The sequence below is a fragment of the Suncus etruscus genome (genome assembly GCF_024139225.1).
Source record: "Suncus etruscus isolate mSunEtr1 chromosome X unlocalized genomic scaffold, mSunEtr1.pri.cur SUPER_X_unloc_1, whole genome shotgun sequence".
NCBI classification, from domain to species: Eukaryota; Metazoa; Chordata; class Mammalia; order Eulipotyphla; family Soricidae; genus Suncus; species Suncus etruscus.
The window spans coordinates 204,139-221,678 of NW_026060304.1; the positions used below are offsets into that span (position 1 = coordinate 204,139).

General features: G+C 45.4%; 4 protein-coding genes across 5 annotated transcripts in view; all 4 read right to left on the bottom strand.

Annotated features, from left to right (window-relative positions):
• The window catches only part of LOC126000517 (28S ribosomal protein S21, mitochondrial-like), a 390,936-nt gene that overhangs the window by 179,727 nt on the left and 193,669 nt on the right, over nucleotides 1–17,540 (bottom strand). The gene's annotated exons all lie outside the window — the stretch shown is intronic.
• The window catches only part of LOC126000509 (histone-lysine N-methyltransferase PRDM9-like), a 770,602-nt gene that overhangs the window by 65,077 nt on the left and 687,985 nt on the right, over nucleotides 1–17,540 (bottom strand). The window lies entirely within an intron of this gene.
• The window catches only part of LOC126000518 (histone-lysine N-methyltransferase PRDM9-like), a 322,719-nt gene that overhangs the window by 4,501 nt on the left and 300,678 nt on the right, over nucleotides 1–17,540 (bottom strand). The window lies entirely within an intron of this gene.
• Nucleotides 2,158–7,889, bottom strand: LOC126000515 (zinc finger protein 560-like). The gene is made up of 4 exons (XM_049767769.1): nucleotides 7,814–7,889; nucleotides 5,925–6,051; nucleotides 3,161–3,241; nucleotides 2,158–2,422 (listed from the first exon to the last, which is right to left on the bottom strand). The coding sequence occupies exons 1-4, from the start codon at nucleotides 7,844–7,846 to the stop codon at nucleotides 2,226–2,228; spliced, it is 438 nt and encodes a 145-aa protein (XP_049623726.1). The 5' UTR covers nucleotides 7,847–7,889; the 3' UTR covers nucleotides 2,158–2,225.

The following is a 17,540-nucleotide window of genomic DNA, read 5'->3' on the forward strand; positions in this document are numbered from 1 at the left end:
CCCGGTAACGCTCAGGGGTTACTCCTGGCTATGCGCTCAGAAGTCGCTCCTGGGGGCCGGGCGGTGGCGCTGAAGGTAAGGTGCCTGCCTTGCCTGCGCTAGCCTTGGACGGACCGCGGTTCGATCCCCCGGCGTCCCATATGGTCCCCCAAGCCAGGAGCAACTTCTGAGCACATAGCCAGGAGTAACCCCTGAGCGTTACCGGGTGTGGCCCAAAACCAAAAAAAAAAAAAAAAAAAAAAAAAGAAGTCGCTCCTGGCTTGGGGGACCATATGGGACGCCGGGGGATCGAACCGTGGTCCGTCTCCTAGGCTAGCGCAGGTAAGGCAGGCACCTTACCTCCAGCGCCACCGCCCCGGCCCCTGCTATACCACTCCTACGAACACAAAAATCCAATACAAAAATCCCTCTCTCACACCTATATTCATTGTAGGGCTATTTCCAATACATAGTCAGACTCTGAAAAAAACCAAGATGCCTTCAACAGATGAATGGTTAAAGAAACTGTGGTACATATACACATGGAATATTATGCAGCCGTCAGGAGAGATGAAGTCATGAAATTTTCCTATACAGGGATATACACGGAATCTATTATGCTAAGTGAAATAAGTCAGAGGGAGAGAGATAGACGCAGACTAGTTTCACTCATCTATGGGTTTTAAGAAAAATAAAAGACATTTTTGCAATAATTCTTAGAGACAAAAGAGAAGAGGACTGAAAGGTCCAGCTCAGGACATGAAATTCACCACAAAGACTGGTGAGTTGGTGTTGGGAATGTTGCACTGGTAAAAGAGGGGGTGTTCTTTTTATGACTGAAATCGAACTTTGTTTCCAAGGACCACTGTGGACAAAAAAAGCTAAAGGATTATTTTATACCTGGTAAAATTAAGGCATTAAAACATAATTTAAATAGATATTATATATAAAAATATATGGGGTCAGAGCGACAGGACAGTGGTGGGGCGTTTGCCTTGCATATGGCCGATCTAGGACAAACCTTGGTTTGATCCCCAGACATCCCATATGGTTCCCTGAGCCAGGAGCAATTTCTGAGCACATAGTGTCACAGGGTGTGGCCCAAAATGCAAAAAAAAAAAAAAAAATTTAAATTAAATTAAACCTGGTTGAGGAGCTGGAGTGGTGATGTAAGCTATAAGGTGGCTGCCTTGCACGTGCTAGCTTAGACAGGCCGTAGTTAGATCCCCCAGCGTCCCATATGGTCCCCCACGCTGGGAGCAATTTCTGAGCGCATAGCCAGGAGTAAACCCTGAGCATACCTGGTGTGGCCCAAAAACAAAAACAAAATATTTAAACCTGGTTGAATGCAGCAACATGGGTGGAGTGTAATGCACATTTTTTTCAGGTACAAAATCAGTTGATAAAAAATGCAAAAGATGGGGCCAGAGAGATAGTAAGGTGTTGGCCTTTCATGCAGAAGGTAGGTGATTCGAATCCCGGCATCACATATGGTCCCCTGAGCCTGCCTGGAGCAATTTCTGAGCATAGAGCCAGGAGTAACCCGAGTGCTACCGGGTGTGACCCAAAAAACAAAAAATAAAAAAGGTGGGGCTAGATTGACAGCACAGCAGTAGGGCATTTGTCTTGAATGCTGTTTACCCAGGACAGACCCGGTTTGGATCCCTGACTCATATATGAGCCCCTGAGCCTGCCAGGGGCGATTTCTGAGCACAAAGCCAGGAGTAACCCTTGAGTGTCACAGGATGTGGCCCAAAAACCAAAAAAAAGGTGGTGCCACAGAGATAGCACAGCTATCGGGCAGTTGCCTTGCATGTGGCCAACCCTGGATGCACCTGGGTTCAATTCCTGGCATCCCATATGGTCCTGAATCTGCCAGGAGGGATTTCTGAGTAAAGAGCCAGGAGTAACCCTCAATAGCTGGCAGGTATGGCCCCAAAACAAAAACAAACAAACAAACAAAAAAAGTAAAAGGTGGGGCCGGAGAGATAGCATGGAGGTAAGGCGTTTGCCTTTCATGCAGGAGGTCATCAGTTCGAATCCTGGCGCCCCATATGGTCCTCTGTGCCTGCCAGGAGCAATTTCTGAGCGTGGAGCCAGAAATAACCCCTGAGCACTGCCGGGTGTGACCCAAAAACCACAAAAAAAAAAAAAAAAAAAAGTAAAAGGTTTAAAAAAAAGTAAAAGGGTGAGAGGATCATGGTGAGGAGCTTGGCAAAATCCACATTAGCTTTGTGCTGGTATACTCATGAATGGTTTAAAATTACAGACAAAAAGTCTATCTGAGTGGTCCAAAAAGAAAGCAAAGCAAGGAGGGTGTTTGCCTTGCAAGTGGCTGACCCAAGTTCAATTCCTGGCATTCCAGAATGCCTCTCCAGCCCACCAAGAGTGATTACTGAAGCACGGGGCCAGGAGTAACTCCAAGTACTATCACTGAGTGAACCTGAAAATAAAAGGAGAAGAAAACCACTTACCTGGGGAATCTCAAAAACCCTATAATGTAAAAAAAAAAAAAATTAAAAACAAAACAAAAAAAACCGGGGACCGGAGAGATAGCATGGAGGTAAAGCATTTGCCTTTCATGCAGAAGGTCATCGGTTTGAATCCCGGCGTCCCATATGGTCCCCCAAGCCTGCCAGGAGCGATTTCTGAGCGTGGAGCCAGGAGTAACCCCTGAGCGATGCCAGGTGTGACCCCAAAACCAAAACAAACAAACAAACAAACAAAAAACACCATAATGATCCAAGGGCAGAGGCCAGATTTAAGAAAAAAGGCAGAGGACCAGAGAAGGACACCCCACATTGTGACTACAGAGTGAAGGCTCAGAAACTCAGGATCTGGGCTGGAGAGATAACACAGTAGTAAGGCATTTACCTTGCACGCAGACTACCAGGGTTCAATTCCTGGCATCCCATACAGTCCGAGCCTTCCAGGGGCAATTTCTGAATGCAGAGCCAAAAATAACCCTTGTGTGCTGCTGGGTATGCCCCCCCCCCCCCCCGCCAAAAAAAAAAAAACAAAACAACTAAGTTTGAAATGAAATGAAACAATGTAATTGAGAGGGCTAGATAAAATAGGGATCATCATGGGCCTATGTGAGACGGAGGCCCTGGGCTTGGGGCATCAACTCCAATCCACACCCCATCCATGCCCAAAGCCCAGGCAGCTCATCCGCACTCACCTGCAGACATGTCTCTCGGCAGCACTTCCAGGTCTCCTCCGTCCAACCAAGAGATCAGCACAGGCTTCACCCCACAATGACCTGCCCAGAACAACAGTTCTTGGGTTAGAGACTGGGAGGGGTTCAGAAGTCTGCGCATGAGTCTGGGTCCCTATTAAAAGTGGCCAAAACAAGGTACAGATGAAGAAAAGAATCTCTGTTCTCCATGTGCATGCTGGCTATTGCACAGATAACAGTTTGAGGGCCGGAGTAATAGCACAGCGGTAGGGCATTTGCCTTGCATGCAGACTACCAGGGTTTGATTCCTGGTATCCCATAGGTCCCCCGAGCCTTCCAGGGGAGATTTCTGAATGCGGAGCCAAAAATAACTCTGAGCACTGCAGGGTGTGTCCCAAAAAAAACAAAAAACAAAGTTTGAAATGAAATGAAACAGTGTGATTGAGGGGGCTGGAGAAAATAGTGAGAGGATGAGGACACAAGGCTGACCCCAACATCCTTTGTAGTTCACTGTGTCCCTCAGGGAGTGAGCAATGAGTGAAGAGTCAGGAGTAAAACCAGGTACCGCCAAAATCCAAATGTGACATAAAAAGAGACTGGAGGTTGCTGGTTCTGACCCTACTGTCCTGCACCCCATTTTCGGTTTGTGTCTGAGTAGAGACAGGGTCCCTCGAGTCCCTACCATGAACCAAGATATTTCAATTTATATCATGTATTTCAAAGGCAGATTAGACCTAGCCCTTATTTCTCCTAGGAAATATACAGCTCAAAACCCAGTTGAACAAACCAATGAAATAGTTTCCAATATTTTTATTATACTCAGATAATCTCGTTGTTTAAAAAAATAATCTCGGGGCCGGGTGGTGGCGCTAAAGGTAAGGTGCCTGCCTTGATCCCCCGGTGTCCCATATGGTCCCCCAAGCCAGGAACAAATTCTGAGCGCATAGCCAGGAGTAACCCCTGAGCGTTACCAGGTGTGGCCCAAAAACCAAAAAAAAATCTCTAGGGCCCGGAGAGATAGCACAGCGGTGTTTGCCTTGCAAGCAGCCGATCCAGGACCAAAGGTGGTTGGTTCGAATCCCGGTGTCCCATATGGTCCCCCATGCCTGCCAGGAGCTATTTCTGAGCACACAGCCAGGAGTAACTCCTGAGCACTGCCGGGTGTGACCCAAAAAAAAAAACCCAAAAAAAAAAATCTCTAAAGCAGATATACCTCTAGCCACTTTCATAAAACCACTGAAAATCCTGCACTCCAAACCACCAAAGACGAAAAACAGTGGGCAAATTAAAAAAGACACCTGCAATTGGGGATATGGAGAGAAATTCTGGCAAATTTCCAAGTCTACCAAAATGCCTGAGCCTTATAGATGAGGACATAAAATCAAAACTTAATGTTTCAACAACAGAAATCAAGGAGTCACTAGCTGGCAAGCATAAATCTATAGATGAACAATACAACCAAATGAAAGAACTCTTTCAGATAATGAGAATCCATAGAAATGGAACTGAAGGACTAAAAAAATATGTCATCAAGTCATCATAGTCTGAATTACAATGTGGAGGGCTAGAGCAGTGGTGCAGCAGTAATGAGTTTGCCTTGCACTTGTCTGATCTAGGATGGACTGTGGTTCGATCACCCAGCATCCCATATGGTCCTCCACACCAGGAGCGATTTCTGAGCACATAGCCAGGAGTAAACCCTGAGCATCACAGGGTGTAGCCCCAAAACCAAAAATGACAAACCAGAATTGTTAAAGAAGACAAAAAAGAAAGGAGAGACAAAACATTGGAAGAAAATGTAGAATAATCTCCAATTTATAGCAATACCAGATGGGGAGGAAAAAGGGCAAAGGTAAAACAAAGAGTGAGGGAAATAATAGCAGAGAAGTTTCCCACTGTTTGGAAAGAGGCTGCTGTACAAATCCAAGAGGCAAAAGAAAGCCAAACAAAATAGACTCCAACAGAGCAATACCAAGTACAATATATATAGGAGTCCAAGTGACAAAAAATAAGAGGTGGACTCTAAAGAGTTTAAAGCAGTAAGAAGAAGACCATAAGTAGAAAAGAACACAAGAATCAAACCAGATCTCCAACTTGAAACAATCCAGGCAAGAATAGAGTGGAATGACATATTCGAACTACTGAATAAAAGAACCTTTCAACCTAGAATCAACTACATAGCAAACCTCTCATTTACACAGAAGGGAGGGTTTAAAACATTCTTGGACAAAAAAGAACTCACAAATAAAGTACTTAAAGAGAATTACATAAACCAAATTCCCAATTGTAACAACAACAGACCTACACAATATAATGACATTGATAACCAATTTTTGTTTTGTTCTATTTTTGTTTTTGGGTCACACCCTGCAGTGCTCAGGGATTACTCCTGGCTCTATGCTCAGAAATTGCTCCTGGCAGGCTCGGGAGACAATATGGGATGCTGGGATTCGAACCACTGACCTTCTGCATGCAAGACAAATGCTTTACCTCCATGCCATCTCTCCCGCCCAGATAACCAATAATTTATCAAAACTCTGCATGTACTGGGGGAAGGTGTCGGGACAGTTGGGGGGCAGCGGTGGGCAGGCGTGGAGGGGCCTATCTAAGAATCAATGTCAGCAGCTGAGGGGGTCAGAATAATAAGGAGGGGCTTTGTTTGGGCTCAGCAGAATCACATTCCCTATTGAACCCAGATCCCTGCCTGATCCCAGCACCTCCCTACCTGGGATGGAGCCCACAAAAGCAGCCCCAGGGCAGCTCTCACCTACTGCCTGCAGGTGCTCATAGGTCTCCAGCATCACGTCTCTGTAGAGTTTTCTCTGAAAGGCATTCAGGCATAGCCACTCCTCCGGGGAGAAACTCAGGGCCACATCAGGGAAGGTCACCATGTCCTGAACACACAAATGAGGGGTGCAAGGCCAAGACCACTAAGAGCCTTGGGGTGAGGACAAGACCCTCTCAGGGTTATAGAAGGGCTCAGGACCTCCACCACTACCCCCACCCTCATGAGCATGCAGCCTCTACACCCCTCTCTCCAGAGGGGAAGGTCATGCTAGAAAGCCAGATCAGCAAACTAATAGGACAGTACCTAGAAGGTTCTTGGAGGTGCTGCTTTGCACACACCATCGGGGCCTATCCATGCACTAGATTCACTGTGCACTGGTGGGTGGAACTCCTGACTACAGAGCCAGAAGGAACTGAAACAGAAGCTCTGGGTGTGGCCCCAAATGTTAAACACACCCTAGCCTCTCCTACCTCCAGAGCCCATCTCTGCCCAGGATATAAGCAGCAAGAAGGTAAATTGAGGGTCCAGGGTCTGGAGAGATAGCACAGTGGTAAGGTGTTTGCCTTGCATGCAGCTGACCTGGAGTGGACCCGGGTTTGATTACCAGCATCCCATATGGTCCCTCAAACTTGTTAGGAGCGATTTCTGAGCCAGGAGTGACTCCTGAGCATTGCTGGGTGTGACCCCAAAACAAAACAAAAATACAAAAAAAAAAAAAAAGAAGAAGAATTGAGGGTCCAGTGAGTGAATCACACTTATACTCGGGGTTATCAGCTCTCACAGTTCACTCCCAAACAAATCCCTTCTGCACAGGTCAAAATAACCTGACTCCCCAGCAACGATGGCTTCCAGAAAGATCCTTTCTCCTCTTTCCAATTAGAACCATATGCCACAGGACTGCAGACAAGGAGGCTTTGGAAGTGCAACTGGTTACTGAGGAGAAATGTGGCTGCAGGGAGGAGCCTGATTCTGCAGAGTAAAGGTCAAACGAGTTGAGCTGTGTGTCCTGGGACCTGAACAACTGCCAATGTGGCACAAAATTTAATACAAAACAAATAAAAGGCAGACACAGGACAGCAAAAGCATCAAAAACTAAAACCAAACAAACCCCCCAAAAATGCACGTGCAGGAAAGGAACTTCTGGTTTCTTTCTGGTAAGGCTGAAAATTCTTCACCTGGAGCCCAGAGTTAGGAACCCCAGGGAGAGTTTGCCAGACCTGCATGGAGGATCCTGAGTGGAAAGAGGAAGGGCACAGCTATTGTCCTGGCATCAGAAGCAGCAGCAAAATACAAAAAGATCATTGTGCTAGAACAAAAGACAATTTGTTGTGTGCTTGCCCTGAAAGGGGCTGTCCAAGGCTGAATCCCTAACATCCCATATGTAACCCAAGCCCCAGAAAATGTGATTCCAGAGTACCGAGCCAGAAAAATTCCCTTTAAGCTGCGGTGCCAAAACCCAGATATAAATCGAGGAGTTTTTCCCCCAGATAAGGTAGGAATGATGCTTCATGGCAGAAATCCTGAGATCAAGGTCTCCCTCCTCTCCAACATCTGGATCCATATTACCAGGAGTGCAACCCTGGAACCTGTCATCCAATAGAGTTTTAGATCTGTCAGGGATGACCCAAGAATACTGAGTCCAGAGGAATGCCTGACCACTGCAGGGCGAGGCCCCATACCAAACACAAGACAACAAACAAGACAAAAGCAGCCTCAAACTACAGAGACCAGCACCCCAGTCAGGAGTGCCAACAGCCACACCCATCTCCAGATTCCTTCCTAAAACATCTCTGGCCCCCACAGGTCCTGTAGGGCTTGGCAGTCCTTTCCCCTCCCCTGTCATTTTCGGAATCCACACTGCCTCATACCTGGGGACAGGATATCACACAGTGAGGCCCCATCTTCTCCAGCCTGGATTATTCCTGAAGAGCAGCAGCAAGGCCCATTGCAGAAAGTCCTGGAGAAAAGTCACAGCCATGAGCAACAAAAATGAGCAAGACCCCTGCCCAGTTGCTTCCTACTGGGTCTTGCTGGATCCTAACCCAATCTGCACATAAGAACCAGGCATCTACCGCCTGCTCCTTTCTGAGGGAACAAATGAAAGCGCCCAAACAAACTATCCTAATTATCCTAATTAAGGACCACGATGTGACCTGAGTCTGCACTTGGAGTTTCTAGACTAAAATCTACTTTTACAATCAATAGATATTTAGGGGGAGGCGACAGTAGTACAAAGGGGAGGCTATTTGCTCTGCAGGCACTGAGCCAAGTTGGACACTTGGGGTTGGAACTATGTGACTTTGCTGGCTGTGGCCCAAAACTCCCTTGCAAAAACAGCTCTGGAGCTTAAATGCAGAAAACCCCAAGAGCACACAAGGAGAGGCTCCGGCCTGCAGGATCTTGGGGTGCCTATCCCACCCCAAAAAGCTCACCTGGCCGAGACCGGCAGCTCCGGAACGCTCAGAGTGACCCCTGCAAGGCGGAGAGAAAACTGTCCCTCCAGCGGCTCCTGAGGCCGCGGGGACCCCGAAATTGTGGTTCCTGGCAACTCCCAGTAAGGCCAGAAAAACAAAAAATGGGGCGGACTGTGTGACGTCAAACGACTCCTGGTCAGAATCTTAAAGGACCAGGCTCTTGCGGGCCTAGAAGTTGGATTTTTTACCAGTCACTTGCTGGCCTGGAAGTTGAATTTTTTTTTTTCCTTCTGGAGTAGAATCAGGGGGTGGAAGTCTACTCATCTAAAGAAATGGAAGGTTCAGTTTCAAAGAAACATAAACACAGTTTTGTGAAAACCGTTTCAAAGAAACATAAACACACCCCATTTTTTTAGAAGTAATTCTGATTGCTTTTATTGTTTGAAGTTATAGTACTAATTATATTATAGTTATAGTCAGTTTTGCTCTATTTGCTTCTAGTCAACAGATGGGAGCATTTTAATATATCATAAAAATTACTAAAGTAGTAATTGTACTGGTCATAAAGGTCAGTGTTTAACAGTTTCTGCTTGAAACATTTTTTTTTTGGGCCACACCCGTTTGACGCTCAGGGGTTACTCCTGGCTTTGTGCTCAGAAATTGCCCCTGGCTTGGGGGGACCATATGGGACGCCGGGGGATCGAACCGCGGTCCTTCCTTGGCTAGCGCTTGCAAGGCAGACACCTTACCTCCAGCGCCACCTACCCGGCCCCGAAACATTTTTTTTTAATATAAACTCTTTCTTTAAACACCACGATTACAAACACGATTGGAGTTGGGATTCAGTCATTAACAGAACACCCTCCTTCCCATTCCCTGCCTGTATTCAGACAGGCATTTTACTACAGTTACCTTTTTTTTTTTTTTTTTTTAAGTTTAGTAAACTCTTTTTTTTTTTTTTTAAAGGATAAGAGTTTAAAAAAATACAATAATAATGGTGTGAGAATGGCAATTGTTTGCATAGGCCCAGCAAAATATGGGAAAAATGGTAAAAAGAAAGCCTTGGCCTAAATACAAGGAGACCTTACCCCTGAAGTTTTTTGGCATAAAACAGACACTGGGCTCCAGGCATACTAGGTAGTCCAACCCCTGAGTCATTCTCTGTGGTCCCAGTGAAATTTTCCGCACATTAGCTGTTGTTGGAAACACACCCCATTTTTAGGGCCTTGCTTTGAGCTCAGTGTGAGGCCAATGACCACATGTGCTAAAGTCAGGAGGGATACCCCCAAAGAACTTTTAAAAAGTCCATTTTTTGTTACATAATTTTCCAACTATTGTTAGAGCCTTAGGATATAGGGAGGGCTAATGCATTGTGGGTGGCCAATCCGGGTTCAATCCCAGGCATCCCATAAAGTCCTGAGGCAGCCAGAAGTGATTCCTGCCTGCAGAGGAGAAACCCCTAAACATTGCCATAAATAACATTTTTAGGGGCCGGGCGGTGGCGCTGGAGGTAAGGTGCCTGCCTTACCTGCGCTAGCCTAGGACGGACCCCGGTTCGATCCCCCGGCGTCCCATATGGTCCCCCAAGAAGCCAGGAGCAACTTCTGAGCGCATAGCCAGGAGTAACCCCTGAGCGTCACAGGGTGTGGCCCAAAAACAAACAAAAACAAACAAAAAAAAATAACTTTTTTTTTTTTTTTTTTTTTTTTTTTTGGTTTTTGGGCCACACCCAGCGTTGCTCAGGGGTTACTCCTGGCTGTCTGCTCAGAAATAGCTCCTGGCAGGCACGGGGGACCATATGGGACACCGGGATTTGAACCAACCACCTTTGGTCCTGGATCGGCTGCTTGCAAGGCAAACGCCACTGTGCTATCTCTCCGGGCCCAAAAAATAACATTTTTAATAAAGGGCCCATTATAGCATATTCATCTGAACCATGAATGAGTTTATTTTTCTTTTTTAATTTTTTAAATTTAAATAAAAAAATTATTTTTGGTTTGTCACACCCAGCGGTGCTTGTGGGTTACTACTGGCTCTATGCTCAGAAATCACTCCTGGTAGGCAGGGGAGACCATTTGGGATGCTGGGATTTGAACCAGTCTGTCCTGGATTGGTTGCATGCAAGGCAAACACCCTACCACTGTGCTCTCTCTGGCCCTTCTTTTATTATTATTATTATTATTATTATTATTATTATTATTATTATTATTATTATTTGGTTTTTGGGCCACACCTGGTGACGCTCAGGGATTACTCCTGGCTATGCACTCAGAAATCTCTCCTGGCTTGGGGGACCATATGGGATGCCGGGGGATCGAACCACAGTCTGTCCTAGGCTAGTGCGCACAGGCAGATGCCTTACGCCCTATGCCACCCTTCCGGCCCCTTTAATTTTTAATATACTACTGGTGTCTCACTGTTCACACTTGATAAGTACTATTTACAACAACCATAATCTAGAAACAACCCAATTACCCAAGATCAGATAAGTGTAAAAAGATTCTTTTCAGTATATTGTGCACAAGAATACCATGTATTAGGCATGATTTACCAGAACTGAAATATGCAAACAGTCCTTGCCACTGCTCTACATAGTCCTCAACATCACTAACAATGATTTATTAAGCGTTTAATAGATCCAACATGCCAATGTACCTTTAAATAACCCATAACAGGGAGTCCAAGAAATAGCACCGCATATAGGGAGTTTGCCTGGCACATTGCCTCTTTTGCCACTTCACTTCACCTTAAGACTGTTGTTGTGGGCCCGAAGAGATAGCACAGCGGCGTTTGCCTTGCAAGTAGCCGATCCAGGACCAAAGGTGGTTGGTTTGAATTCCGGTGTCCCACGTGGTTCCCCCCCCCCCCCTCCCTGCCAGGAGCTATTCCTGAGCAGACAGCCAGAAGTAACCCTGTTGTTTGTGAGCGGTGTCAGCTTGGGAGATATCCTTAACTCAGTCTCCACAAGACTATGTTACAGACTGAAATTATGACCCAGAATTTATATACTCATCAGTCATTTTCTTTTTCTTTTGTTTTTGCTTTTTGGGTCACATCTGGTGGTGCTCAGTGGTTACCCCTGGCTCTGTGCTCAGAAATCACTCATGGCAGGCACGGGGGACCATATGGGTTGGCATGAGGCCCCCACCCAGCAGCTGGGCCCCTGGGATCTTGTGAGCCTTACAGCACAGATCACTGGCATCCTTGGGCCTCTACAGCATGCAGCCCTGCACCTCTAAAGTCTTGCAGTAACCTCCAGAAGCCTGGCAATATTGTAGATAACCACAGTAACTGCTGCCTGAGAATGACGATAATTCTAAGAATTCCACACCATTACCAGGGATTATAGTTCCCATCCACTCAAACCTTTGTTCAGTGATATGCTACACCCATAATATCCAAAAGCTGGTGAAGTTGTATCCAGATGCCCTGAAGATATTCACTGATGTCCCAGGTTTTCTCACATCAGCCCCAGACCACCAGCTGTTCCTGTGGTGCACACCTGCGGACAGAGTCATGAGTGGGAGGATTCCCCTGACTGGGCCTAGTTCCCTTCTCAACCAGGGACAGCAACCCTCACCTGTGACCACGGAGAGCAGAAAGAGGATTCTCCAAATCCAGTACATGCTGAAGGCTGTGCACTCACAAGGACTAATGGGAAGAGTTTGTTCCTTTTGTAATGTCCTCTGGGGGTAAATTCTCAATTTAATTCAATAGACTTCCATATATTTGCTTATTAATGAGATAAAATAAACTGCTCAACTCAACAAGAAACAACTGGATCACTCAGGTTCCTCTCAAAATGTCTGTGGCTGATGGTTTGAGAGCATGAGCCCATACCCTCCCCTTGGATGCAGTGCAGAGAAAGGTCCTCTCACTGAGAAACTAGGCTGACAGGATCTGCTTTCACAGAGATCATTCTGAATGCTATAGATAGCTGTAATGCTGTGGTTGTTGGTATCGGTAATTTAAATTGAAATATGTTGCAACTGGTGTGTTTACAACTGAGTTAATTTTAAGTTGTAATATCTGCTCCTTACTTTGGATTTTCCCAGAAATACTAAATATATTATAAATATTGTCATGAACTTATTATGTCTGAAATTCTCCAACAGACCAAAATATTAAAAAAAACTATGTTGGGGCCGGGTGGTGGCGCTGAAGGTAAGGTGCCTGCCTTGCCTGCGCTAGCCTTGGACAGACCGCGGTTCGATCCCCCGGTGTCCCATATGGTCCCCCAAGCCAGGAGCAACTTCTGAGCACATAGCCAGAAGTAACCCCTGAGCGTTACCGGGTGTGGCCCAAAAACCCAAAAACCCAAAAAAAAAAAAAAAAAACTATGTCTTACCACTATGCTGTACAAGTTTTGTTCCCAAGGACAGTGATGTGCTGTCATTTAATGACACATTAAACTGACAGACTCAATTCCATTCAATAACTTAGGTGCAAACTTGTTTCCAAGTGCTGAAACAAGTATAAATGCTTGTCTCCTTCCTCTATGTATCACAATTGAATGAAGTGATACATATCTGACCTTCTCCCTCTGACTTATTTGTCTAACATGATAGCCTCCAACTCCATTCATATGGTGACTTTACATTATCTTTTCTTATAGCTTTGTATGTCAACAATGTTTATGTGATACAGGGGCTGGAGCAGTGGCACAAGCAGTAAGGCATCTACCTTGCCCATGGTAGCCTAGGACGGACCTCAGTTCAATCTCTTGGCGTCCTACCTGGTCTCCCAAGCCAGGAGTAATTTCTGAACCCCTGAGCATCACCAGGTGTGGCCCATAAAAAACAAAACAAAAATCATGTATATGTGGCGCCAGAGAGATAGCATGGAGGTAAAGCACTTGCCTTGCATGCAGGAGGACGGTGGTTAGAATCCCAGCATCCCATATGGTCCCCCAAGCCTGCCAGGAACGATTTCTGAGAGTGGAGCCAGAAGTGACCCCCGAGTGCTGCTGGGTGTGACCCAAAAGCCAAAAAAATACAAATTAGTCTCCCAGTATTCTATGGTTGAATATTTGGTTTACTTCATAGAATGGATATTGTAATAGGCAATGAACATGGGTTTGAGTAATTAATATTTCCAATTTTAATTTAGACATCATTATTTTCAATGATAGTAAAACAGAATTCTATTATAGAACATTCTTTTTTCCTTTTTGGGCCCCACCTAGCAATGCTCAGGGGTTTCTCCTGGCTCTGCACTCAGAAGTTGCTCTTGGCAGGCTCAGAGTACCATATGGGATGCCAGGAATCAAACTGGCGTCTGTCCAGGTTGGCCGCATGCAAGCCAAAAGCCTTACCGCTAGGCTATCGCTCCGGCTCCATCCAGTCTACAAAATTCTAACACCAAAAATCCAGTTCAGGGGCCGGGCGGTGGCGCTGGAGGTAAGGTGCCTGCCTTGCCTGCGCTAGCCTAGGACGGACCGCGGTTCGATCCCCCGGCGTCCCATATGGTCCCCCAAGAAGCCAGGAGCGACTTCTGAGCGCATAGCCAGGAGTAACCCCTGAGCGTCACAGGGTGTGGCCCAAAAACCAAAAAAAAAAAAAAAAAAAAAAATCCAGTTCAAGTATCTCTATTATCTATCAGTAATGAATGACCCATGGAAACCCTATATTCCTCTTTCTGCCTCTTGGCTAACTCAGTTATGTAGGTGACATATATTTTATGAATGAATTTTAATTGAATAAAATAAGATACAAAGTTATTCAGGACGGAACTTCAGTCATACAGTGTTCAAAGAGCCATCCCTTCACCAGTGCACAGATAGCACCTCCAACATCCCCAAATGCCTTCCACCTTCCCCACAACCTGTCTCTATAACAGATGATTTTCTTCTCTTTCTCTCAGGCTATCACTCTTTTTTTTTCTGAAGAGGGAAAATTTTGAGTCATGCCTGGTGGCGCTCAGGGGTTATTCCTGGCTCTGCGCACAGAAATCATTCCAGGTAGGTTTGGGGGACTCTATGGAATCCCAAGAATCGAACCCAGGTCCATCCAGGTCAGCTGCGTACAAGTCAAACGCCTTACCGCTGTGCTATCTCCGGCCCCATGGTTCCATTTTTTTTTTTTCTGATTGTTACTACCTGCTGTGCCAATCTCTTTGATATTAGACATACTCTTGCAGTTATCTGTTGGAAGAATGAATTGTTCTTAACAATCTTATGTGCTCTTCAGAGATCAAAAAGAGATCTATGGGGCCGGAGAGATAGCATGGAGGTAAGGCGTTTGCATTTCATGCAGGAGGTCATCGGTTCGAATCCCGGTGTCCCATATGGTCCCCCGTGCCTGCCAGGAGCAATTTCTGAGCCTGGAGCCAGGAATAACCCTTGACTGCCGGGTGTGACCCAAAAAAACCACACACACACACACAAAAAAAAAAGAGATCTATGATTCTCAAGGATACTTTGTCGTCTCTCTCGAGTACTTTATGATTTAATATGATAAAATATTAAACAGAATATAGATGCTATAATTTAATTAGTCATTGAATTTAATAACTGTTCTAATTAATGTTCTTAAAAGAAGTTGTAGATGACAATACTTTGCTGGAACTCCATGTTGTTGTTGTTGTTTTTAAAGACTTTGCACTTCTTAAAATCCTATCAAGCGGGCGGAGAGATAGCACAGCCAATCCAGGACCAAAGGAGGTTGGTTCGAATCCCAGTGTCCCATATGGTCCCCCATGCCTGCCAGGAGCTATTTCTGAGCAGACAGCCAGGAGTAACTCCTGAGCACCGCCAGGTGTGGCCCCCCCCAAAAAAATCCTATCAAGCTAAGATTGTTTAAAATCACTGGTACAGGGGTCGGAGGAGTAGTGCAAGTGGTAAGGTGCCTGCCACACTAGCCTAAGATTGACCACAGTTCAATCCCCTGGCGTCCCATATGGTCCCCCATGCCAGGAGCAATTTCTGAGCACATAGCCAGGAGTAAGCCCTGAGTGTCACCGCGTGTGGCCCAAAAACCAAAATATAAAATAAAATAATAAAATCACTGGTACACTGTTCTGCTCATTACTGACTTACCCTCTACCACACAGCATGCTTAGACATGCCCCAGAGGGGCCTCAGCAACATGGACTAACTCTTCATTTTCACCTCAGTAAAACAGAATGCCCTATAGGAATGGTATTACTGAAAGGACATCTCTCAATGTTTTTTCTGGCAGCACTCAGGGGTTCCTCCTGGCTCTATGCTCAGAAACCGCTCCTGGCAGGCTCAGGGAACCATATGGGATGCCAGGATTCAAACCACTCTCTTTCTGCATGTAAGGCAAACACCTTAACTCCATGCTATCTCTCCGGCCCCACAATGTTTTTTCAAACCCATTGTTAATGTATGTTCCTGGTACTGACCTTGGTTTAAGGACTGATGCTCATTCTTCTGGTCAGTGATGGAAACCATGGCACTCACAGCAGAATGGAGTTTGAGATGGGTTTGTGTTTGAAAGACCAACATTTGGATGTGTGCTCAGCATGGGACTCGATTTCCTCGTGCCCCATTGCTCATTTTAATCATGAGTAAGATGCGATAAGCCACGAGTATTAACATCCTCAACTTTAAAACAATGATTATTATCCCAGGGAAGCACTTAATTTGTTCCTTTCTTCTATGCACTTGGAAGGGCAGAGCTTAAGTTTGTGATAGAGAGCTAATGATAAACATGTTTAAACCCCACTAAGGAGTTCTGAAAAGGACACCCACGTCTGTCTTGCGTAAGGCATGGAGGTTCTGGAGCAGAGAGGAATATACTGTAATGTGATAAAGAGGCAGCTCATTGTACACACACCTAGATAAATTTCAATTTATGGAATGAACAAAATATATCCATGTTCTTTCATCACCCATAATGCGTCTCTCTGCTGACGGGGCCATTTTGCCATGGGGATATTCCACTTAGCTCTAGGTTCACGGAGGTGAACCCCTCTTAGGCTCATGTAGTTCAGATAATAAACTAAGGTGGTCTCATATGTGTTATGTTCCCTACGGTCAGGGTATAGAAAGTCCTCCTGTAATTCTTTGTTCCATAAAGTATATGTGACTTATAGGAGTGTATTTAAGAAAATATATGAACTCCCTTGTTCATCACCCAGGAGACAATGTTACCTCTTCAAGTCTGACTGAAACAGGATAACAAGGATTTTAGCCACCATTAATCCATAAAAAAAGCTGAGGTCATGACAAAAAATCCTTATCCTAGCAGGAAGCTGCTTCTGCACCTGCCCCTGGAACTGGTTGTATGATCCATGGAATTGAGTGTACTCTCTAGTCCTGACAGTCCACTAATAGGATCAGTGACTTCTGGGTAATTCTGTTGGTCATCATCATCCTCTGGTGGGTCTCAGTGACACCTACAATTTATTGGTATCGTATAGAGCCCTTTCCTCTCCCTGTGTGTGTTTTGTCTTATCTTCAGCTGGCCTCACAGAGTTAACATCTGGGAATAATGGGTTATGTCAATACAGTGATAGAGTGAATCTGCTGGTGGAATTGGTGTAGAAGTGTTTATGCATAAAACTCAACTATCAATTTGTAACTCATGTTTCTTTAAATAAAAACAAGTAGAACAGGGGCCAGAGAGATAGCACAGCAGTAGGGCTTTTGCCTGGCATGCAGAAGGATGGTGGTTCAAATCCTGGAATCCCACATGGTCCCCCGAGCCTGCCAGGAGCAATTTCTGAGCATAGAGCCAGGAGGAACCCCTGAACGCTGCCGGGTGTGACCCAAAAACCAAAAAAATAAAAATTAGGGTCTGAGGATACAGAAAAAATATTTAAATCAAAGTTAGATTTCTCTAAGAGTTTTGCCTACCCCTGCCCTGAGACGTGTGCTTTCACTCCCCTTTTGCTCCCTTTCCTCTTGGTATTTGGACAGTACCCACTTTGCTCAGCCCAGAGGTTCTATCTTTGCATGCCTTGTGGGGCCCATAGAACCATGTTTGGGGGATCTAACCCAGGGTTAGCCATGTGTGCAAGGTAAGTGCCCTATTATGGCTGCAGTGTCTGTCTAGCTCCATCTACTCATCTTTCTATAAACAAAATTTATACTTCATACACAAATAAGTTACCTCAACTTCACATATAATAGAGCAGTTTCATAATAAATATTCTGGTTTTCAATCTCAGGATTTTAAAATACTTAGGGAGTCACAGCAGGCAATGATTATCCAGC

Coding starts and splice junctions, on each gene's coding strand:
- LOC126000515 (XM_049767769.1), bottom strand. CDS start 7,846: ATGGGGCCTCACTGTGTGATATCCTGTCCCCAG. Junction 6,052..7,813: donor GTGTGATATCCTGTCCCCAG/GTATGAGGCAGT, acceptor TTGTGTGTTCAG/GACATGGTGACCTTCCCTGA. Junction 3,242..5,924: donor TGAGCACCTGCAGGCAGTAG/GTGAGAGCTGCC, acceptor TGTTCTGGGCAG/GTCATTGTGGGGTGAAGCCT.